Source organism: Hirundo rustica, chromosome 8, assembly GCF_015227805.2.
Source record: "Hirundo rustica isolate bHirRus1 chromosome 8, bHirRus1.pri.v3, whole genome shotgun sequence".
Lineage (NCBI taxonomy): Eukaryota > Metazoa > Chordata > Aves > Passeriformes > Hirundinidae > Hirundo > Hirundo rustica.
This window is the reverse complement of record NC_053457.1, coordinates 18,257,402-18,281,828: the sequence shown is the minus strand read 5'-3', so window position 1 is coordinate 18,281,828 and position 24,427 is coordinate 18,257,402. Positions and strand designations below refer to the sequence as shown.

Sequence of the window (24,427 nt, the reverse complement as noted above, 5' to 3'; positions counted from 1 at the left end):
GAGAATCAAATCCCAGGGTATGCAAGACTGCCTTTTTTTTTTTTTTTTTCCCTGATTTTCTTTAAAATACCACAGTTCTGATTGCCTAGATTTGCTGTGTTTAGGTTTTGGATAACATAAACCCTTGTGCACTTTAGTTTTTTTAAAAAAACTTTTTGCTCTTACTCCGTAAAAGCAATCCTTATCCCATCTCAACGGGTTTGTTCTGGAAATTATTATCTGACTGGAATAAGGACATCCAGAAAAAAATTCAGGGAGTGCAGCTCCTTTCTGGTGTGATACTGTATTAATGGATTTAATTCAGACCATCAAAGCAGTACAGAAGGTTATCATTGAAACAAGAAACATTAAAGTGAAAAATGCTCTTGCCAACATTTGCTTTTTTTTCACAAAACCGAGGTAGCTTCCCAGATTACATTATCAAGAGTACATTTGTTATATCAACATCTATAAGAATAGCAAACAGTGCATGGATGTTCTAGCCCTACCCAATGGCAAAGGGCAAAACTCCCAATGTTAGGACAACTAAAATGTTGTGGCTCAGATCCAAGTAACAATAACACAAAGATCACAAGATCTATTCACACTGCTATGTGTGTTTTAAACGTACCCACACACAAATGACCGCTGGATCAGAAAAAACATCTCACTAAATTACCCCGTGCAGATGTCTCACAGAATGGCCACCTACGTGATTGTGAAGTGATCCTAGCCCACATCCCAGGAAGATTTCCAGATGCTCATTTTCCTGATGGGCTTGTGAGCCAGCTCCACTGAAACCAGTTCAAGCTTGTTAACTCAGTTACTACTCTGAAGTGAGTAGGCTGCTGGAAATGCTGGATCCAGCTCAATCTCAGCTTCTAGTGATTCCCCAGACTGGATATTGCATAAATTATGTGACATCTCCCCCTCTGAACCCACTTCCGTAGGTACAGCACAGAGATATAAAGAGACATAATAAGATGAACATTTGTACCTGCCCGAGTTCAGTTGGCAAAGGCAGTACATCAGGCAGATGACAAAATTATTATTTGAGTTGTAAGTTGCAAAAAAAATGTCCCACTGCTCTTGCAGAACAATGAGAGCATTCAGGACATTAAACTGTTCTGGCAGTGATTGTTGTGGTCTGGAGAGGCAGTAGAGGACGGCTCTGTTTAAGCAGCTGTACAGGGCACTGAGGAAAACTTCCTTTTGAGAAACAGAGCTTTCTAAGACCTGTGAAAACACAAAACAGCAGGGTACTAGGCTTGCTCAGAGAATTTTCTCCCCAAGGATCCACTCCTCCCACTTCATTTAAGCTGTTGGAAACTTATTTCAGCAAAATTCCCCTGAACTACCTGTTACATAAAAAATTTATTCTTATGTATTTCTGCTGAAGTCCCCAGAAGTGTGGAAGAGATTTATTTATCCCTGTTCAGCAATGTGTACATAACAGATAGTGTCACAAAAGAGTTAATATCCTTTTTGCTGCACCATCTCTCTAGTTATAATTTACAGCTGTTATGTTCTCATGCAAAAACAAAAAAAAAAACAAAAAACCAAAAACCCAAAAACAAAACAAACAAAAAACCCCAACAAAAACAAACAAACAAACAACAACAACAACAACAACAAAACCCCAAAAATACAAAAAACAAAAAAAACCCCAGGAATAACAACAATCACCAAATGGATTACAGCCATCTTCTTCAGCATTGCAGTATCACGACAGTGTGAAAAACCAGCATGCTACGGCATGTTGATAAAAGTCTGGGAGAAAAAAAGTGACTCACCCATATAATCTGTTTGGCAATGAAGATCAGGATTTGCTTAGGGTCAGCAGCAAACATTCTGCTGTTCAGCTTCTCAACCAGCTTCTGAGCAAAATAAGCAATATTCATCAGGGGCAGGGGTGCAGCTGATTCTGAAGAACCATGAGGATCACTGCTCCCTGGAGAGAATGTAAAAGGGTTGATTATTCCTTAACAAGAGGAAATGAAGAAAAAGTGAAATGTGAGATTACCAGAACTGAGAAGGAACAGTCTCATGCCATAATATCTCAGAGCTGGGACATGTCTAAGAAGACTCTAGGCATAGCAGAAACACTTTACTCAGACTGGAAATGACAAGTCCATCTTAAGGATGGACTAATTAAGGAACCAATTTCACTAAAATGCTGTAATGAAGAACTGATTAAACTAATGACTCAGAAAGGAGAGCAGCTAGAACTAAGATAATGGGGCTGTTTCCAGAAGCATTCAAAGATAAACCTAGGTTTCTTTTTACATATTCCCTTTGTAATATTCAGAATCTCTTCTCAAGAAGGAAAAAGCTTCTTCTCAGCTCTGCGGAGCTGGACTGTCCTTTTAGCTATTGTTTCCAAACCTTTCTAACAATTACACCTACATGCTAAACATCAGTTAGCACAATATTTAAACAATAGTTAAAACAATCAGATTCTCACCACTCACCTCTTGGTCTGTTTTTTCCCTCGCCTTGGCTGGTAACCTGAAAGACATCCATAGCAGACAGCAGAACTTTTGTCTGAAAAAGCCTTTTCTGCTCACTGGTAGCATCTTCTGGGGAAGCCTATACAGTGATGGCATACATATTAGTACAGCAGGAAAACAGGAAATCTGACTCAACTTCACTTTCAGCAAGAGCGCATATGTTGACAGCTACTGGACAACAGATGAGATGGCAGAACTTCATTCCCATCTGGAAAACCAGGAAACCTTCCATAGGACTGCACCATCTAGCTGATATCCAGCACAGTCACCCTCTGCACACTGAATAGAAACATGATTTTGCAAAAGGCCAGAATTTGGCTCACAGGTAGTTCCCAAGAGGTCTTGTGCTCAGGGACATTGAGCTCCATTAGCAGGCTGAGGATTTAGTCAGAAATCCAAGCTCTATTTTAAGTGTACCAAACCTTGGGATAGTATATATAAACCTTTAGGGAGCTGCTGCTCCACGAGAGGATTTAAGTCATTACAATTGCAGTCAAGCTAATATTCATTACTATTCATATTAGTAAGCTAAGTCTGCATCAAAACTCACATCTGGGACACCTGGACTATTGACAATTCGGAGCTGAAGCCTAAATTTTTCGCTTTCCCATTTCTTCAGACTACTCTGTTTCTCTAGAGTGCTTTGAGTGGTTGAAATCTATTATCCAGACTTAGCTGCTGCAACTTGTATTAATCTGTAATTAAAGTGGAGATAATTTTTTTTTTTTTTGAGAACTGAGATTTTTATTATCTCAAAAATCAGTACACAGGATGGTACATGTGAAATTTTCTTTTCTCAGCAAATTCAAGAGGTGCCCTAATGACAAGCAGGCATTATTAAGGAAAAGGGATTTTTTTCCCCCCACACTTTTCTTCAATATTAAACATTGCCTGAAAAAATGTCTTTTCCGGGGACAGCATTTTCTTAGTTCACATTAATGAAGAGGAATTAGAGAAGTCCTTTTTCCTTTTGTCACTATTAGCACTTTTTTACTAGGTCACTAGCAGGGTATGTCCTGTCCTTCCACCCCCAGTGCAAGGTAGAACAGCAAAGCCTGCTGGAAAGAGAAACCTCAAGAAGCAGCTCAAGGGGATGTCCTTGTTTGTTTGCTGGGGTGTTGAGAAGACTGTCCATCAGGAGGACTCGAACAAAATCCCACACTTGTTTCTTGGCAGGGTGCGGTAGGAGTGGGAGGGAGGAAGCATCAGCACAGCCTTTCCCCTCGGCAATGGCTGGACCATCAGGAGTCAAAAGGCCTTCAGAGCCACCCTGTGAAAGCAGATAGCAATACATTTTCACTCAGTCTACTGTAAGTTGATTTTTTTTTTTTCTCCTAGTGACCCATCTCTGGTCTAAAGGGCTTATGCTGGCTGCTATACACATACCTTGGGTGGTCCTGAATGAAAAGCAACCATAGCCAAAGTTTTCAAGAAGTCAGGACAGTGCCACACGGGGTCCTGTGTATAACTGTGATAGACCAAGCACAGAAACTCGATAACATTTCCTGGATAGGCAATCGCCCAGGAGGCTTCTGCATCTGCAATAGGCTGAACAGACAAATGTGCATCTGGTCAAGGCAACATTCCTCTCATTTGTAAGAGTTTATGTTTGTTCCTCCTTAGGTATTTTTTTTTGTCAGCTTTGTTCCAAAGCTAAGCAAACATGACACAGCCACAGAAGTCAGACAAGGCACCGGTAGCCAACCCCCACCTTGCAGACTGAAGATACACCCAACCAGAAGGGTGACATATCATCATCAAGAAAGAAAAGCAATTGAGTACTGTCGTGGGCAAGATCTGTCTCTGGTCTCTCTCAAACCTGAGCCCATCACATCCTGTGCTGTAGCCAGAGCAGTAGTTGTTGTGTCCCTTGGAAGTCTCTGCTCACTGACATGTTCAGTATTGCCCTCTGAGGGCAGAGCAGGATTAGGGATTACAGGTAAAGGCTGCCACTGGCATCTGGCACACCTGGCTCTTTATTCAGCCGTTCACACTGCACTGTCCTGCCAACAAAACACTCACCTTGTCCACAGTGAATCTAACCATTTCCAGCAGTAACACAGCTGCCTCTGCACACAACCCAAATTTGAGGACATTCTCAGTAATGTGGTGCTGCAAGATCCACTGCAACATAGACTCAAGATCTTTCTACACAGGAGGAAATATATTTCATTAATTATGAATATAAATGATATATGCTACATCAAGAACAATGCCTGCTCTCTCTACATCAGAACAAAAACAACATATGTCTATCTCCAGCAGCTCCTTCCTCTCCTATTAAATTTGTAATATCTAACACCTCCATGAACAAGGTTGTTCTAAATATAAATTTTCTTAAATCAAAGTTAACTAACTTATTTAAAAATATTAATAGTTTTTATCAACAGAAAACCCAAATAAGGTTAACTTGTCTGAGAATTCTCTCATGGAAAAGGGTATAAAATGTCAAAATAGTAAAGCAATAGCAACTTCAGCTGCTTGTCTGCTCTTTTTTTTTTTTTCTTTTTTTTTTTTTTTTTTTTTTTAATCATACCTTGACTGCTTCAGGTGGTTCAGACTGTGGAGTTGCCAGGAAGAGCTCTGCCACAGCCAAATAGATCTCAGGGATATGAATATGATCAGTCAGACATCTTTGCAATACAGAAAATCCAAAAATCAAGAAGTAGCCATTGTCAGGCACTGGAGGATGATTTTTTAAATTATCTTTAAGGGAAAAGAAAAAGAAAGTGTCTAATAATATATATTATATCAGCAGAAGATTTACTGACACAACTTTATCCTCATTTGTCTCTGTCCCAGAACACTCACTAGTCTGCTAGGCTGCAATATCAGCATTTTAAAAACCACCTCCAGAGTAACATAAGTATTCTTTCCCACTATCATTTTTGTTAAAGGGCTTTCTCCCTGAATTATTCTTCTTCCTTTCTTTTCCCTTTCTCAAAACCTCAGGTCTAATTATCAAAAAGCAGGCTGAACAAATATTTAAGAAACAAAAGGTTTCAGAGCACAAGGTGACATCTGAACACCTTACAGGCTTATCAAGTAGTCTGATTTTGTGCAACTCAAAAAGGCTCATCTCCCTGCAGATGCTAATCAGAATTGTTAAGTACCTGCAAAGGAGAAGTAATACTTTCCACTTTCAGCACAGAAATACTGAAGTACCAGGACAAGTTTGCCCTAGAAAGTAATTTAAACTCTTGGTCTACTCAGATCAGTGGGAATTCTCCTGTCATGCACACAGTGATCTCAATCACTGACCTGGATCAAGGCAGTGTTTTGGGAATGTTAAACTAACACATACCCATTAGAATATTCAATCCTGCGGAGCTATTTTCCAGCCAACGCCCAGCCACCATCCCCTCTCTGAATTTGTTCAGTAGCAAACGATTGTGGAGGAAGCACAGAAGCAGTTTGATTCCCAGGACAACCGTGCTGAAGTGCAGGTAGCTCTGTGTGAACAGCAGAAACCAGTCTGGCCCCAGTGCCAAAAATGTCTTTTCTTTTTCCCTAGGACAAACAAGTAAATGAAAACACATGGAAACAAGCATGATGGAAGACAGGAGATATTATTTAAAATTATTGTTAAGTGATTTACAAGCTCACGTTTCTCTAGAGAAAAAAATCTCATTAAAGGTGTACCGCAATAGAGAATCACAAAGACTTAACAACAGACTCATCCACACAACTGAAGTCATTCAATTCCTGCTACATCCTGTCAGGGAAAACAGTTCATTAATATGAAGCCCCTTCTATGAATGTGTATCAATAACTGAGGCAAACTACATCACTAGATCTTTCAAGCTATGAAATTCAAAATTCTGGTTTAAATTTTCAAATCCAAGATGTGTTATCTAATGAAAATGCACAGTTACAGCTCCCAGCATTACAAAATCTGCCGTTCAGATATGAAAGGTAGAATTATAATAATGGCATTCTCATGGTTACAATAGAGGGGTGCAAGTAATCCTGCGTTAGATTCACTTGATTTTCAGAGACAGATGGGATTTCTTCAACCCCTGCTATGCAGAAGAAACATAAATATCCAGGTTCCCCTTTCACTGTATTTTCTGAAAACATGAGACTTTTTCCAAAATAAATATCAGATGTGTGATCAGACCACACAGCTGTGTGAATGCCAGATAAAATACTGACAAAAAAAACCTCTCTGAATCCAGTCTGCTCTTACTCAGTGTTTGTTGAAATTCAAATAGTACCAGTGTGTTTAGTCCTGGTTAAGCACCAGGAAGATGAAAAATCTGGAAGACAGAGACACTTAACTTCCTAAATGTTTCTACTTACTCAGAGGACAGGTGAAGTTTGTCTGAACGTATTACATCTAACAACATCTTCAGTAGCTGGTTTCGAAGACAGATTGTCTTTCCAGATGTTTGGTTTAAGGCTACAAATATCAGAAAGTAATAAACAGTAATGAAGAGACAAAACGTGTTCCATTGCTTTGATGAACAATTTTGTTTGCACCAAATTAGCCCTTTAGAAGTATTTATATCAGGGTTTTTTGCAGAGTAAAAAGATGCAGACATCAGATTTTAGACATAAGGATTCCTGCTAAGATAAGAAACTACCTGTGCGTACATTGCCGAAGTCCTCTCTTTAGAATTATTTAAAACTCATTCAGACTGCATGTTGGACAATGTCTCACAGGAAGCAGTATCAGGTTAACTAGAGAGAGACATGTAAACAGGCAGCTGAGATGTCTATATGCAAACTGCAGTTACCACTGTCTCCTTAATAGGATCTGTTGTTTAGAGGTGTAATAGCAAGAAAGCCTCAACTGGAAGATCACAATGAAAGGGCCAAATGACTGGATGCTCCTCCACATGGACCTGACAAATACACAGATACTTTAAGAGATGCAGAGCTCCACATGATTATGTGTCACAACTGTAAGTGTAGTAAAGTCTTCACAGAAAGTCAAGGATGCCCACTGAAATTTTATTCCTTGTAACAGCCCAGTAGGTTAGTTTGGGGGCAACTTCAATTAAATGTCCTTCCTGTCTGTGCATATCTGAAATCCAGCATTGTGTCAGATCTGGACAAGGCTGCCAAAATACTGCTGGTTTATTGACAGAGAGAGAACAAAAGGGTCACTTCAGTGTAGCCTGTCCCTTTACATATGAAGAAATTTGAATGTGGCCTCTTCCTGCCACAGGAGGCAGAAGCACTTATGTTGCAATTAGGCTTCATCAGGTCCTGTGTAAGGAGGGAAATAGTGTAGGCACCTACCACAACACATAGCCCAAAAGCAGCCCCTCACCTTCAGTGGGCCTCTCAGCCACACTATCCAGGTAAATCTGATTTTCGTCCACAGAAGAAGGCTTCAAGGTGTAGACAAGGAACAGTCCAATCCTTGCAGAGAAAGAGTGAAGGCGTTGTGGTCAACAGAAAGATACTCATTTAATTACTCAGAGATTATATGCAAAGCTGGATGCTGGTTAACAATGACTTAACAGCCACCATTAGAAATTCTAGTTACCTCAGAAACAGAATGAAAACTTCATAAACTAGGAAGTAAATTAAAAGGTCACAGAATGTGTGCTGTGTTGGAAGGCACCCACAAGGATCACCAAAGTCCAGTTCCTGGCCATCAGCAGGACACCCCAAGAGTCACACCTGTGCAAGAGCATTGTCCAAATGCTTCTTGAGCTCTGTCAGCCTTGGTGCTGTCACCACTTCCCTGGGGAGCCTGTTCCAGTGCCTGACCACCCTCTGGGGGAAGAACATTTTTCTGAGATCCAGCCTACACCTCCCCTGACAACTTCAGGCTGTTCCCTCAGGTCCTATCATTGGTCACCACAGAGAAAAGATCAGTGTCTGCCCCTCCTCTTCCCCTCATATGGAATCTGTAACTGCAATGAGGGCCCCCCCTCAGTGTCCTCTTCTCCAGGCTGAACAGACCAAGTGAACTCAGATACTCCTCATCTGGCTTCCCCTCAAGGCTCTTCACTCACCTTCATGGCCCTTCTTTGGATGCTCTCTAATAGCTTAATATCTTTCTTATATTGTCGTGACTGAAACTATCTACAAATCAAAGTAAAATATAGTCTGCTATGGAAATGTTTTCTCTACCTACTTTAAAGGTCTTTCACCAAGAGGAAAAGAATATTGAGTAAAGCACTCTGATTATATGAAAGATTCTGAGCAGCCCTGTGGCATTCCAATATCACTGTTACCACCACTTGGTTTCCAAGCATATAGAGGAGAACAGAGAAACCTTAGCAGGTCCACTGTGAGGAGGACTGGCACCCTTTTTTCACCAGTAATTTGCTTTTAGACATTACCTGATTCTAAGGATAGAAAGATTAATGTGATATATACACATTTAGTGAAAGTGCACAGTCTCCTCCTGCCCACAAGAAGGATATTTCTTTAGGGACAGAACACCAGCTGTTCTGCAGGAATGGCCCACACAGCCACTCCCTCTAGAAGTCCAAATTTGGGAGCAGCAGAAACACCAGCACCTCTCAGTGCTGCTGAGTGCCTGTTAAAGTCTCTGCTGTCCTGAAACTAGGACGGGGACTGTCTCTGTTCACTCTCTCAGCACTCATGGGCCTGAAAACTAATCATATTACCATGGAATAACAGATCATGATTATTTAAGAAAAAATGCTCATTCACACTCCTTACAGCATGACAAATTTGATACAATAAATCCATGACTCTCACCTGTCTCACCACCTATATGAAAAAAAGAGCAGACTAATTCCTATAAGCCTAGGGTAGGAATATACACACAGGTAACATATATCCAGCAGTAAACATTCACAAAAGAGCTGGCAAACACCAACTTCATGTATTAGCTCACTCCGCAGTTAACTGTCAGAGGTGCTCGTACTCTCCAACAGAGCAAAAGGCAGAGCCCACAAATTTGACATGCAACTCTGTTTCTACATTTTATTACAAACAGAGCTTTAGAAACAGAGCTGCCATCTGTGCAGTGCATTTCCCTGGGAGTTAGGTGTATGTAGACAGCACTCTGTGGCCCTTCCTCAGTTGATAGGTTACTGATGCAATTAGGCTGGGAATATAAAATGAAGCAGTGCTTACTTTCTGTGAAGAGCAAACAAGGATTTAAATGCTATGGTTCATGAAATCCTGACTAACATAACTGATTGACATTCAGGAACAAAAAAGCTTGTTACTGGGACATAAACCAAACCAACAGGATTAGGTACACAGTTCTTTGGGGCCAAATTGTAAAACTGTAGTGATGCTTTAGGGACAAGGCTTTAATAAAACCAAATATTAAGTACATATTTGAGTTGTCCCAATCATACCCACGGAACTGTCTGTGCCACCATCACCCAATTTACCTTCACACAAATATAAGGTTGGAGTGAATGAAGAAAGTTTTTCATACTTTTTTCAACAGGAGATCCTGCAGTTGCCAAAGATCTGGTGCTCTACCCAAGACAAGGTGAGGGAAGCTCTACTGTCGAGCTCTCTCCAACACTAGCAGAAGTATAGCTCATCTGCAATCTGAGGAAAAGCTGTAGACCTTGAAGGTTACCTGAGAACATCCCTTGTATTAAAGTACCCTTGCAAGAGATGGGACAAAATAGTGCAGGCCACTGTGATCTTGGAGCTGCTGATTTCAGGATCGTTGAAAAGGAAAACAAGCTTGGGCACCATTTGCACCTGGTAGGCAATTCCAACATTCTGACATGCACCTCTGTAAAAAAAAGCACAGCGACTATTAAAAGCTTCCATTGGAAATGACCAAATTTGCTGAGTTTTAGCTAAAAGAATTCTCAGGTTGCTCTGATAATTCATACTCTTGGTTTCTAATATTACCTTTATAACATTTCAAACACTGTCAGACAAATTGAACAAGTGTCAGTGATGAAGATCTAGGAGACTACTTTGTGTGTTCTATTCTCCTCTGCCCTCTACCTCAGAAACTGCTGCATTCCAAAAAGTTCAAAGAAAACATTATTGCATTTTCAAGCAGCGAGTTGGTATCAAAAAATGCTCTGCACAGAGCTTTCTGCTACCAAAATGCAGGAATCTAGCTTTACTCAGCCCCTCTGCTTTTCTCTTTAGATGCATTTAACTCCAGTCCAGATGGTTAAGACTATTGATAAAAGGGTTGTGTTTTGATTTTAAACACAACTTCAATAATATATTTTTAAAAAATCAGTCAATTCAAACATTCAGATTTCCCATCCCCAGCAGATATTTAAACTTTCATTGTACAGCAGTGGTTCCACGTGAACCAGATAACCAGATATCTTTTGCCAATCTGGCCCCAAAGACATCTCAGGGGCTGATCAAATCACTAAATCCAGGCTTGAAAGAGCAATACAGGAATGATTCACTCCCAGAATCCACTGATTCCACCAGGGATTAGATCCTTCATATCCACCTCAGAGTTCCAGTTCAGGTTACAGCTGAGTTTGTCCCAAAGGTTTCTGATTCAAACACATGTTTATACCTGGAGGACTGAAAGATTTCCACAAGATGGGAAAGAAGAACATGGTCAAGATTTTCTGGTGCTTTCATCCAAAGCTGAAAGACAAAGGAAATCAGAGGTGTGCTGTGAGAGCAGCAGCTGCATCAGAGAAACAGTTAAAACTAGTATAGGGAGGAGAGCAAGGAAAATTGTCAGTATTTCTGTAATGCAACCTGCAGGCACTGGGGAGTCCGTGCTAGTGCAGAGAACTGCAGCTCCACTTCTAGCCCTGAGGAGCAGAGCCTCTGAGTGTTCCTGCAGACCCGGGGGGCCCACAGTGTGGTAATGCACAACACACAGCCCCCTCCTAAGTATTGGATCCAGGAGACGCTATGAACAAACCAAATATTTGATTCAGCCATCTTTGATACAGCCAAAGCCACAGTAACATGAGCAGTTTTACCTCAAAGTTGCAGAGAACATACTGGAATGCATTATAATTCTTGATGACAGAAGACTCAAAGCCCAGCTCAGCTGTGCCCACTAGGGAGAACATTAACTGTAAAATCCTGTTGTTTAGCAGCTGAGTTTTCCTCTTCAACAGATAGCTCAGCAACTGAAAAAAAAAGAAGATGGAATAAGTATCTGCCAAGCATTAATCTGTATTTACAAACTAATATATAACACTTCTCTTTAATTCAAGACCAACATATAGTTTACTCAGATGTAGCAGTCATGAATGCATTCATTTTGCATAAGCATCATGAAGAAAATGAAGATTTCAATCCAGACATAAAATCTCGTGCAGGAAGTGTAAATATGAATCTTTTGAAGGAGCTTGGCAACTCTGCGGCATTGAACAGGAGGAAAATATGTGCCATATTGTGTTGAATGTAATTTTAAAAAAGCAACAGACAAATATAACTGTAAATAACCACAGTAGGCGCTCTATGCTACTCTTCATGGATGTATTCTTAATTGCTTAAAAATTATGTTAATTTTAAAAATATTACTTTTTACCTCCCCAAATGAAAAACATTTGTGAAACATAGCCAGTTTCTCAACTGAGCCTACCCTTGATTATCCAACAATTTCCCCATACTGTGAGAAGAATGTTCAGAAAGCCATTACATTTTGAACAGGTTGGGAAGAATAAAAATTAATTTGAAAATACATATCAAGACACATTTATTACTTGGATGTGAAAGAAAAAGCTTCACTCCATTGCAACATGATGATCAGTCACATGAAGAGAACTCAAGCAAAAAATCAAAAGGAATAGCTCACGCACAATTCACATGTTGAGAAAATTGAAAGTTTATAATAAATCATTCATGAAACCCTAATGTTAAGGATCTCATTTGGAACCTTCTATATTAAAGAGTCTTCTCAGGTCCTTCAGAGTTCTCTGCTTTGCCTACACAGCACAAAGTAAATAATACTAAACTGAAAGTTCATACCTGAGCCTCAATCCATCCAGTATTACATATGTAGACTTTACATACATCCATAATCTTTAATCTGCATAGGTTTCAGGTTTAAAGATTAATTTGGGGCAGACTTTATCAGTGAAATTCAGGCAGCACTTATTTATATCAGCACAATTCCTCATACACAGTGAAGACTGAGCCATAGGAATTCCCTACACTGAGCAGTCTGTAAAGAGGAATCTTAGGCTGTATGAGCCTAGGGGAGGAAGAAAAGCTACCTGAGAAATGGTCTTTTGTGTGTGGGATCAAGTGTGTTGGTAAAAGGTGAAGAGTGGGTCAGTCACGAATCTGCTGCACTGGCTTATTTAGTTCATTAAATCATGTCTGACCAAGAGGTACCCGTTCTCACATTTCCTTCAGCAGAGAAACTGTTACAGAGGTCCCCAGGAACCATAAGCACAGGATGTACAGCACTATCCTATGTCCCCCTCCTAACTGAGAAAGATCCACCCACAAGTGGCTATAGCCAGGAGATGTTTGGTTCATTCCTACTGATAGATTTAGGGATAAATATCTACAAGAGAAAGACTCTAACCAGAATGAATGAACAATAATCTGTCTACCTGGTATCCATGGATGTGCCTCATCAGTTTTCCACTCAAGGGGCTGCTGTTGAGGATGGAGTTCAGGACTTTGACAGCTGCATACATGGTGTGATCATCACGGGCCATAGCAATGAGACCCAGGAGAATGGCAGGGCCTCCAATAAAGTTCAGGCTGGTAGCTGCTGGAGAGGACTGGAACACTCTTACCCCTAGGAAATGGCAGTGTCACTCTACCAGGAAGTTACACAGACTAAATCTACTATTGGACAGAAAAGGCTCCACTCTTAAAAGAATATTAAACATTAAGATAAGTGCATTTACCATATTGGCCCACAGCAACTGACCCAATAGTCCGCAAGGAACCTGAGAGGTGTCCAGCAATATTCTTAGCTAGGAATATTGGAGTCGAACTGTCCCGAGAATTAATCCCAATCTAAAAGAGATAAAAGGTATTTTAAGAAAAACTTTGGTAGTATTAAGGACAGTAAAAGTAACAAATGCATGCTCTTTAGATTATTTTATTAATTTTAGACTATGAAAACCACAATCCCCATTTTATTATGAAAACCATTTTTTTTTTCCTAAGAAGTTGATTGTATTCACCCGCTTACAATATCCCACAATGCCACTACTTTCACATATCAATATACCTGGTGTTAGCAAGAGTGACAGAATAGCATGTGAAAACTCCTTGTGAAGGCATTAAGAAAACATAGACTGAAACAAATTATCATAAAACCTGAAAATTATGGCTTCTTTTCCTGTTTCAAAAAATGCTTTTACCATTGTGCTCACACTGTCCAACCTACTCCTCTGCATAGGAGAAAATTAACATATGAATAGAACAAAGTTGAGGAATGGAAAAAGAAGTGGGGAAAAAAAAAAATTACTGAAGGTACACAGGCAAGACAGTAAGAAAAATGGCTCTAGGAAACTAATCAGAAGCCAGAGAAAACTTGTTTAGGACAAGGGGAATTTGCAACCTCTTTGGCAATCAGCCGACCATCCACTTCATTGAAAGAGCTCTTTATATCTTGGACTGTAGTGAGAGCTGAGCACACGGCATTGATCCCAAAAGAAATCTTATCTTCTGCCACCAGAGGTGTGATATTGTGACCGCTGCACTGGTCCTCACCTAAGACAAGAAAGGCTGTGAATATCTGAGGGAACTTTGTTTGTTCAATATGCAAGAAAGGAGAGAGGCAGGTGAAAAATAACTGGAGGAAACTGATGTTTAGGAAATAAATTTACTTTGTCTTTACAATAACCAGAAAAAAATATTCACTCTTCGCAACACAGTCCATGGCAGCTTGCATCACCAGCAGTTGTGTCCTCTGGTAACGGCTTTGCCTTGATTCTATACCCCCTCATAACATCTCACAAAGCTCAGAAATGTCCAGAATAAACCTCTCTCTCTGTCCACACAATATAAACAAACTTTCTGGACATAGAAAACATTTCAGAAGCCTTCTGTGTTTCTGGGAACTTTATCAGGGTACCCAAAGCAAAGATTTGTGTGGAAGGAGAGCAGAGGCAAAAGTTCAGAGCTGCCAACATTTGGGAAGCTTCTAAAAAGTACCAGGTTCAGCAGTCTATTATGAAATTCTCATATGCATTTCTTTAAAGAATTTTTTATTCCTGCTCACACTTGGAAAGACTATATGTACCTTTATTTAAAAAAAAAAAAAAAAGTTAAGTTGTATTTTTGACAATTTTATTGACTGGGAAAACAGATGGCTTACAAAACTGTTTACTAGTGCGGGTGACACACCCCTTTTAGGCAAAAAATTAGCTCACACACCGCATGAAGATTAACTATAAATAAAATGCCCCAAGACTGTGTCAACATTTCCCTTCCAGCAGGACGTGGTCTGCAGACCAAGCCTCTGCACAACTGCAGCTGATTAGCAAGAAGCAATGAGAGACTGGGGAGACAGGACACAACACTGCCAAAAATTCCCACTGCTGTTTGCAACAAGGTAATAAATCCATTTTAAGGATCTGCCCCTCCCCCAAAAAAACAAACAAAAAAAAATCAAATCAAATCAAATCAAAACAAAAACAAAACAAACCCCAAAAACCCCGAACAAAACAAAACAACAACAACAACAAAAACTATGGCATTTGGGGGGGATTGCAGGAAAACTTTTTTAAAGTCAAAATTTCCATTTGTCTAAGCTCCTTCGAGTGTTTTGATGGAATAAGGAGAATGCAAGGAGAGAGAGTGAGACCATTTTGCAATTAGGAGATCACATCTTATATGTTGCTCTGTGATTTCCCTAGAACAGGGCATCACTAGAGTCAGATGGCCACAATCTGTGGTTAGTACTAAAGTCCATTCGGGAACAACTGTGCAGAAAACAAGCCCCCTAGACTTCATGAAGACTCAGTGATTCAAAAAATCAAATCCTTCTGACCTCTACAGGATTTTTTTTTTTATTTCGGAGCTGTACTTTGGTGCCATTTCTCTCTCAACAACCCCTTCCCACACTTGACTTGCAACTTTTTGAAAATAGACAGCTTTCTGTCTGAAGGAGTACTCTCAGCCAGTCATTTTACATTTTTTTAGGCTGGAGCATCATCAGGAAAGAGTATTTTGCTCTTTTCAAATGAGAAATGACCATCCCATTTAATGCCAAGCTCTAGCACAGTGGCAAATGCACTACTAGTTGAACAAACAGTAATCAATGTTTTGTCTGTTGGTTTTGTCTGTTTAATAATTGAAGGTAACAACATACATTAGTTAAAAAGCCTCTTCATTAAATGGAATGTAACTTACTCCCCTACTCCTCTCTCCTGTTCTGCAGGCATTTGCAGTTGAACTCCATATTTCTCTCTCTGCCTTTTTTTCCCCCCTGTTGGCACTGTTAATGAAGAATGTCTCAGTTAAAGTTTCTGTTTTAATGTTTGTCCAACAGAAATCACAGTCTTGCAACTCAGGACATGTTACCCCTTTTTACTCTTCATCTCTCTCTGTTGCCTGATTCCTACCCTTCTTTCCAACTCACAGTATGTTACAAGATCCTCACGTATCTTACTATGATCTTGTACAATATTCAGTATTGCAGTTTCCCAGACTTTTCGTGATTTCTAGACACAGTTGGAACACTAATGGAAGATTATAAAAATAAAAAGACAAATAGTGGCAGATATGAGAATTATCACATACCTTGAAGATATACTGCTTGGAAATTGCTACAATACTGAGGGCCAAGCTTAATAATAACTTCTATGGTTTCCACAGAAATGGCTTCTTCGAACAAGTATGTAGGACCAAGGCGCCAGGTCAAGGAGGACTTCTGCTTCCAAATTCGAGGAGTACCGATGTACCCATAGACATCAATGAAGGAAGAGGGTTCCATGGAAATACAACTACCTGGTAAGGGCTGGAGATACTGCATCTGCAACAGAGGAGGAATTGGCTGAGGGGATCCAATACACTCAGGTTGCCCTGGGGTCTTGTCGCGGTCAGGTACAGCCTGCCACTTATCTGCTCGTTGAAGTCTCAGTCAGCTGTGCAACACAACTATTGTGGGTCTGGCTGAGCCGGAGCTCATTTTCCCACAGCAGCCCTCCCAGTGCTGGGCTCTGCACTGGGAGCTACAAAGGGGTTCATAACACACCACAGTTGTGGCTATTGCTGAGCAGAGCTGGCAGTGTCAGCACAGGCTCTCCAACACTGCCCCCATCAAGGGGCTCCCATCTAGGGAGGGCACACAACTGACCCAAACTAACAACAGAGATATTTCATACCATATAATGTCAACTCAGACATAAAAGCTAAGGAAAGGAGGGGAGGGAATTCATTATTTACAATGCTTGTCTCCTATAGCAACTACTCCATGTGCTGCAGCCCTGGTTCCCAGGAAGTGGCTCAACAACATTCACTGATGGGAAGTAGAGAACAAACCTATTTTTTATCTCTTTGCTTGTGCACATGAAAACTAACTTCTGCTTTATTAAACTTCTGTGTCTCAACTTATGAGTCATTTCCCATCTTATTTGCTCTCCTCTGCCCAGCTGGGAATGGCAGTGATACAGCTGCTTGGTGGGCACCTGGCATCCAGCCAAAGACAACCCACCACAACAATTATCAACTTCTGTTCAGAAATTGTACTTAGAGAAGTACTGTAAACACAGGCATTTTGAATGCTTAAGTCTATTTTTTGTTCCAAAAACACAGTCAAAAGAATTTCAAGGATTGGCAAAGAAAAACCCTGTCTTGACTCCAGACTTTTTCCTTCCCTAACTTCATAACCCTGTCTGTGACATTCAACATAGAAAGACAAGTTACAGATCACATTTTGTACTGGCATAAATGGAGAACAAGTAGTTTTTGAAGAATGCAGGTTGTTACATCAATAAGTTTCAGTTGAGTTAACATTGTTTAGGAAATGGGCCCATTTATTTTTGGTACTAAAATAATGATTTGGCTTCCTAAACTGAGTCTATATTTTTATTTAACTGTAGAGAACTCTAAGAGGAAGTAGTTGGAATGTTTTGATAGAGAGAAACTATATTGTACTTTGGGGCTTAGCCCTGTCTTTAACAATTTGCTGTTAGGATGGGAGACTCCAAGCATTTACTAGTCTCTGACTACTGAGATTTAGAAAATAGGGCTGGCCAATATCAAGAGGCAGGAGTTGACACTTGAGTGAATAAATATTATACTTGATGTAACACAGTAATACACTCCATTCCAGTTCCACCAACTAAAAATGACATTTGGTATTGTTAATAACATTTGCCCATTTCTAATTTTCTTTTCTTCACTGTACATATCAAGATGAAAGTTTGCATTAAGTCAGTGAACCCAACACTGGGACAGTCTTTTGTTTATTGAAGGATTATTTTATTTATATGAGCTGTTTCACTGAATTTAATTTCACTGAACATTTAAACACACTGTTTGCTGTGAATTCTTTCATCAATTGCAATGTTTAGGCCTAGTTTTATTGATGACTTTCAGTCTCATTTGAAGGAAGTCAAATTAAATTAAATTTTCATTCTTGAAATGGATATAGGTCCCAAAAGGCATTTAGGAGACAGATCATTTTTCTCAAGTATGGCAAAGAGAATATTTGGAATTAAACAGGTTGCGTTTATAGGGGAAGAATAAAACACACAAGTGAGTTTTGCATGTGCTGAGATTGAATGGAAAGATGGGAACAAAATGAAAGAGACCAAGGTTACAAGTTTCAGTTCATAAAAGGATTCTCAAAAATCAAAAATCCACTACACCAACCAGAGATATAATAGAAAGAACAGGCTGGATTTTCTACACTGTATACAAAATCCAAAAATCAGATCTCTGAAATAGTATGAAATTAACTGCAAAACCAGGAGCAGTATGATATTAATAATAGAAACCAGGGGCTATTCTCATTTATCTTGTGAATTATAAACTCTTCAGGTGCATTTGGATTTCTTTTACCTGATATTTCGTGCAACCCAAGAACTGATTGCTGTGTGACAAAAATCATGAGAAATTGCATATTAGGGGAAATACTAGTGCACCAATATTAGCAATGAACTCATGTATTGATATCATCTCACACACTGAGCAACTAACCCAGAGGAACACCTATCTGTTCCTGAGTGCTTAATGTGCTAGTGAGGAAAAAGACCACTGACTGATTATTTGAGTGGTGTAAGAGGACAGCTTGAAACATCACCAAATAAGACACTTGAGGAAATTCCTCCTAGCTTTGGATTCTTGCAAAGAGCTGGCCAGTCACAGCAGCTTATTTCTCTGTGACCTTTCTTCAAAAGAAAGAGTGGAGAATATCTGCATAACTCATCACCTTTGCAGGTTTTAGCCTAAATCCAAGTCTTCCTTGATTTAGGGCTCTCTGGTTACACCTTGATGTGAAGTATTTTTATAGCTGACAACTTCTGCAGATCTTGGGCTCAAACTGATAGATCCTCTGAATCACTAGTAAACTCAGAAAATTTTGACCTAGGGGTATATGTGAATTTCAGCAATATAACCCTGAGCTAACTGCAACCTAGGTAACCCTGACTCTAGAGGAGCATCACCACACAAATTGCCCTGGTTATCTACTTGCTGAAGTGGGAGGTGAGAGCTAGGTCAAAGCATCAGTATAAGCTGGGAACATACTTCTGAAAAGCAGCACAAGTGCATCTTGTTTTGTACAGATTTCTGACTCCACTCACACCCAGCACTGTGGCACGTGTTGCGTGTGAAAATCACCATGCTTTGGGTTTCTCAGATTAATACTGAAAAGTCGTGGTAGGTGCATTGGAAAATGAAAATAAAAAGAAATGCAAGGGAAAAGTCAGGCACAAGATCTATGCGGAGAGCCTTTACCTTTGCAGACCCAAGCATCTGGCCATTTATATAAGCTGACACAAGGCAGCTCTTCTTTGCTTCCTTGGCAACAGTCACTGTGAGATGATGCCACTGGCCAGTGACCAGAAGTTTACCACAGCCAAACTGGACTTGCCTTGGAAATGGGGAGGGATTTAGGACCTCACCCTCAGGTTCCATAATATCTGTAACAGCAAAAACAGGTATAAGTCAACAGAAAGTTTCCCGTCTTCACCTCTGGAACAAAACTTTCAAATGTGACAGAAGGAACATGACACTCTGTGGGTAGAGTGTGATTTGATGCTATTATATCTAATGTGTTTAAAGCACTGTCCAAGGTCTGTTATCAGGACATACAACTTGCGCATCTCTCAAGATTCCTCCAGCATAAAATGTGTCACCCTCCCCAATAACGCCTGCTATCTGCCTTGATGCTGCAAAACTGCCCTCAACTAGGACAAACCAAATAGGTTCACCAAGAGCAGAACCCCTCAGTGCAATTACAGAGTTAGCTGACACGGCGAAAAAATTCCTAGCAAATCCATGAGATGATAAAAGTCTCTATTTTAATTTGTAGCTTTTATGAAAAAAAGCAAGCTGTAATTTTTATCATTATCTGAGGCAATCAGAGCACTCATACAATGTCAGCTGTGCATGAGAAATCCCAGTTACTATTCCCACTCCATTTCCAACCTCCTCTGGAATATTCAATCACATTTACATTTGAAGTACCAACGCTACTCAATAAGGAAAAGGGGATAAATATCAACAGGGAACAATATTATCAGACTGGCATAATAAAAAACATTCTGAAAGCAAGGAGAGGAAATGAGTTGTTTCATTAGGAAGCTAGATCACTTCCCAAATCCTCAGTCTTACTCATAAACCTGCTTGGTGTCACACAGAACAGACTGGTTCAAGCCCAGTCTCCACAACTGCACTCCACAATATAAGTGACACTCAAAAATTTTCCATTGAATATTGGAGTGATTCACAATGCCTACAGCAAACTTAAAAATTAAACATGGGCAACAACTGCAATCACAACTGCATTCAAGAAGAAAACGGAAGAGAAATATCATTAACATCTTGGGTACTTCAAAGAAGAGGAAATTTATTGATGAAAAATTCCAGGTAACAAGAGGACACAGCTTGACTGAAAAGAGCCATACCAAGTGGCTGGAAATCCACTTCTTCTGTAGAAATGACCAAAGAAAGGTCCTGTGGGAAGCAGCTTACAGAAAAGCAAACAAATTCTTGCTCTGTTCTTGACATGTGTCTCACAACAGTAAGGAAGCGGAGTGGGTGGCCGTTGTGCACCAAACCAAACTTGGTAACCAGGAACCAGCAGGAGAGTGTCAGGCCACTCGAGGGAGGGAATGTTCTGCTGCCTGTAGACAGGAACAAAAAGCTTTAATGCAATTGCTTTCCTTGTGCAGCCGTTAGCAAACCACTTTCTGTTTCATTCTTCATGGAAGAACCAACATTAGATCATGGGGTGTAATTTCTATTCTGTTGGACTTCATTTCCTGTATTCAATATCACAAAGATTGCATCTGTGAACCTCTGCACATGTATAAATGACCTAAAGATGACTGATAAGAAATGACCACTAGGTCTCCATGTTACGGAGCAGATGAATTAGCAATCTCTGAGCCAGAGACAAGTTCTAAAATTCCACAAAATTTCGGGAAGCAAAAGGTACAACCATTTCTCTGCCCACACAATGGAGGATTTTGTTGTATAGAAGAACCCCATTAGAATACTATTAGAAACCCAAGTGACAGTTCCTACACGTCCGTAGGAGATTACCCTAAAATCTGGTGGCTCTTACTTGTTAGACTGTTTTCTTAGAAGCCTGCTTTTAATTTGTATTGCTAGTAACAACTCATCACACTACAAAGCTACACCCAATTCCCCATTTTGCTGAGCAGTACAAGCTATACAGTTCAGAGCTGGTCTGGGACACAGAGACAGACATGTTTTGAAACACACAGCTTATGTGCTGCCCTTGTTTACAACTGCTGGATGCTTTCCTTGGGACTGAGAAGTCAGTGCTCCCAGCAAGGCGTAGGCGAGTTGAAGAGCTTACCCATGCCAGTCCCTCCTGAGACAGATTGGTCTGCACTGGATCCCATGACAGTGGCCAAGGTAGGGAGGTATAAACACCTGTAAAAAAGCAGGTAAGAACCCATCATCAGGAACAAAATCATCCCGGAGGGCCACCAGTGACTTCTGTTACGGCAGAATCATGGTAGCAAGGCAGAGAGTAGGTTGTCAGCAGCAATAAGATAGTAACGAAATACATTGGCAACATTGCTGCGTGGAAGGCAGCCATAGGGTAGGTAGATTAAGATGAAGAGAGAAGTGAATAGTTACTGTGTTCAGAGTAAGGGCTTGGAGATCCCAGAGCAGCTAAAATAAAAGCAACAGCAGCAATACCCATAGCCTTCCATGGACATATCAAACTCCACAAACGATGGAGCTAAAGCAGTGCTGTGTAGCTGGAAGTTCCGAGGTGATGTCATGGAGATGAGACTCATGGCAGTCTGGAGTGCCAGTGCAGATCCCTTAGACAGCCAAGGAGAGGTCCTGACAGGCACAATGGTCTGAGGATCAAATTTACTGTCCACCACACTCTCTTCTGAGCCTGAAAGATAAACAATACCTAACCAGATCAGTAGCTGCAAGTCTTTTTCCAGTCACTGGTATTGCCCATATTCTATGCACCCCTGCTCAGAAAAGCATTTCAAGCTCTTGAGATAACACATCATCAGCAGCCTACAGAAATCCTACAGCAACAGAAAATAATATTGCACTGAAGGCAATATTATTGGGAGGCTGTCAGGAGAGCCATATTTTCGCCATATTTTCTTCCCACGTATCTTCAGGCAACTCCAGAATTCACCCTAAAAAATATCCCCAACTCACTGGTTCCATTTTGCTTATACAAAGACCATTCATTCAACTCTGCTGTAACAGAACAGTCGCAAACAACATGTGGGAGAGGATCTGAAGAATGATTGCAAAGAACATAAGACCCAAATAGAGGCCGTACTGTACCTATCAGGTGTCTCAGGCATGAGACTAATTTAAGTACCAAATACTGCTATACTGTAGCCTCTCATCTATACATTAGAGCAGAGAAACAGCTCATATGGAAAACAACCTGCATAAGCAAGGCAGACCCCTAGGATATCCTAGGGACTACAAAAAGCAGTGCTCTTTATTCCCATACTTTTTCTATTTCTGCCTATAAATCACAGGAAAAATATGCTGCAAACAAAGGAGACACTCCCCTTGGTGTGTAGAATATTAGTATTTTTATAAATGATGTCCATGTCTGATCCAGCAAAATTTGAGTCTGTACTTAGCATCTAACTTGAGCAAAGATGTTATAATTTAATATCTGCTGGGCATTAGATCAGCTCTCAGTGTTGATCAAGTACGATCCAGCCTGGGGAATACCTAGTGAAAATCTTCTAGACATACTCCATCTTCACAGCGACTGTCTTGGAGCAACCAGCTCAACAGCAGTTTGCTGTCATTTCAGAGACATCTTTAACTCAGCCACTGTTGTGTCATCAACAGGCTGTTCACTGTGTGCTTACCTGCATTAGCTGAATCAATCCCCTGACATGAAAGCACCTTGGTCTTGTTTGTGCTGGGCCTAGAAGGTAGTAATGGAGAACCTCCCAGCCACAGAAATTGCCTAACATGAAAGAAAAATAAAAAGGTCATTTAAAAAAGGAAAACAAGCCACACACATCTGGAGCCACAGCAAATAGAGCTTAGACTCCTGGAGAGCATTTTTTTTATTGAACACCAAATTTTAAAGACATCCAAAATAGAACATAAGAAATTGTTTCCATTGTAGCAGCACAAATATTTTGCTTGCTTTAATTTCCTTTCAAGGTTTTCCTGTTGAAAAAAAATCTAATGTTTCTTTTCTTTATCAATATTTTTGAATAGCCCTAAATTTTCAGAAAAAAAAAATAATTATGGGTTGGGTTTTTCAATTGAGTGTTTTCCTAGAAATCCTATTCTATATTTGAGTGAATGAAATACAATCTTCCACTGAATATTTGAATTCATGTGCACTCTGGTAATTCTTAGGTACTGTAATGTCTAGCACTCTCTAGCATTAATGAAGAAAGTGCAACCTCAGACTGAAAGCAGTGATTGGGGAAGAAGAATGCACTTTTTATTTTTGCATCTGTCATTGACATGGATCTGAGACATGAGAAAGTAATTTTTACTCTGCAGAAAACAACTCCTCCATATAAATACCAGGAGAGAATAACCCTGGTTGTTTTGCAATGACTTAATTAGTTCATTCATAAATGGCTTTACAACCCCTGCAGAGATGATGTGGCAGAACACTACAGGTTCATACTATCTTCAGGAGTCATTTAAACATATATCCTGCAATCAGTGAGAAAGGAGGATTAACTGGGATTTGAAAGAAAAGGCTGAGTCTTGCTGAATTAGAGCACTACGTGAAGCATCTAATTATTTTATAAACTTTGCAAACAAATGGTACCACTAAAGCAAATTGCTTCCATTAGATACAATCTTATACCTTAACACATGTGGCTCAACAGCCTGGGAAGCAAGCTTCTCAAACACCCTGGTGAGGGGCAGATGCAGGGGATGGCTGTCGCTGCAGAAAGCATCCTGACAGGAGGTTACGATTGTGCTCAGCAGGCCAGAGTCACACATCACCTGACGACTCTTCTCTGACTTCACCAAGGACTGGATATGATCAACCAGAGCACACTGGATTTCCTGGGAAAGCTGAAATGGACACAGGAATCAAGTCAGAAGGCTGGAACTAAACTGCATAAGGCAACTGATTTATTCTATTTTAATTTGTTTTTCAACTGTCAAATCCCCGAGCGTAAACATCTGGTCCAGAGAAGCCCCTAAGGCAAGAGGCTCAAGCAGAACTGCTTGGCTGTTCTATCAAGCTCTGCACTAAAACAGTGTGTATATATTCATCTGAGCAGCTGCCTGGCCATCCACAGCTCAGCTTTCCTGTCTCGACTCTAGGGCAGCAAAGGAAGAAAACAATCAGCTATCAGTCCAAAACAAGGGACCACCACCAAGGCTGGGTTATTAGGCATAAGCCCCAAGACCAACACAGGAACTCAGAATAG

The 24,427-nt window shown here is 40.3% G+C and overlaps 1 protein-coding gene across 19 annotated transcripts in view; it reads right to left on the bottom strand.

Moving 5' to 3' along the window:
• WDFY4 (WDFY family member 4) overlaps positions 1-24,427 on the bottom strand; it is a 131,969-nt gene that overhangs the window by 65,067 nt on the left and 42,475 nt on the right. For 16 of the 19 annotated variants that reach the window (XR_005701882.2, XM_058421537.1, XM_040071402.2 and 13 more), the window contains 23 exons: positions 23,851-24,065; positions 22,880-22,980; positions 21,711-21,918; positions 21,361-21,437; positions 20,441-20,659; positions 19,269-19,453; positions 16,107-16,338; positions 13,921-14,072; positions 13,259-13,370; positions 12,956-13,146; positions 11,366-11,518; positions 10,945-11,018; positions 10,021-10,182; positions 7,768-7,859; positions 6,792-6,891; positions 5,794-5,999; positions 5,026-5,195; positions 4,512-4,637; positions 3,876-4,037; positions 3,562-3,759; positions 2,451-2,568; positions 1,773-1,930; positions 977-1,215 (listed from right to left, as the gene is read on the bottom strand). Coding sequence is in view for 17 of the 19 variants with exons in the window: in XM_058421537.1 (XP_058277520.1) it covers positions 977-1,215; positions 1,773-1,930; positions 2,451-2,568; positions 3,562-3,759; positions 3,876-4,037; positions 4,512-4,637; positions 5,026-5,195; positions 5,794-5,999; positions 6,792-6,891; positions 7,768-7,859; positions 10,021-10,182; positions 10,945-11,018; positions 11,366-11,518; positions 12,956-13,146; positions 13,259-13,370; positions 13,921-14,072; positions 16,107-16,338; positions 19,269-19,453; positions 20,441-20,659; positions 21,361-21,437; positions 21,711-21,918; positions 22,880-22,980; positions 23,851-24,065 (3,650 nt within the window). In the remaining 2 variants the exon portion in view is untranslated. Of the gene's footprint in view, positions 1-976; positions 1,216-1,772; positions 1,931-2,450; positions 2,569-3,086; positions 3,185-3,561; positions 3,760-3,875; positions 4,038-4,511; positions 4,638-5,025; positions 5,196-5,793; positions 6,000-6,791; positions 6,892-7,767; positions 7,860-10,020; positions 10,183-10,944; positions 11,019-11,365; positions 11,519-12,955; positions 13,147-13,258; positions 13,371-13,920; positions 14,073-16,106; positions 16,339-19,268; positions 19,454-20,440; positions 20,660-21,360; positions 21,438-21,647; positions 21,919-22,879; positions 22,981-23,850; positions 24,066-24,427 lie in introns of those variants that run through there. The other 3 variants (XM_040071401.1, XM_040071413.1, XR_005701883.2) reach the window with 3 other exon arrangements.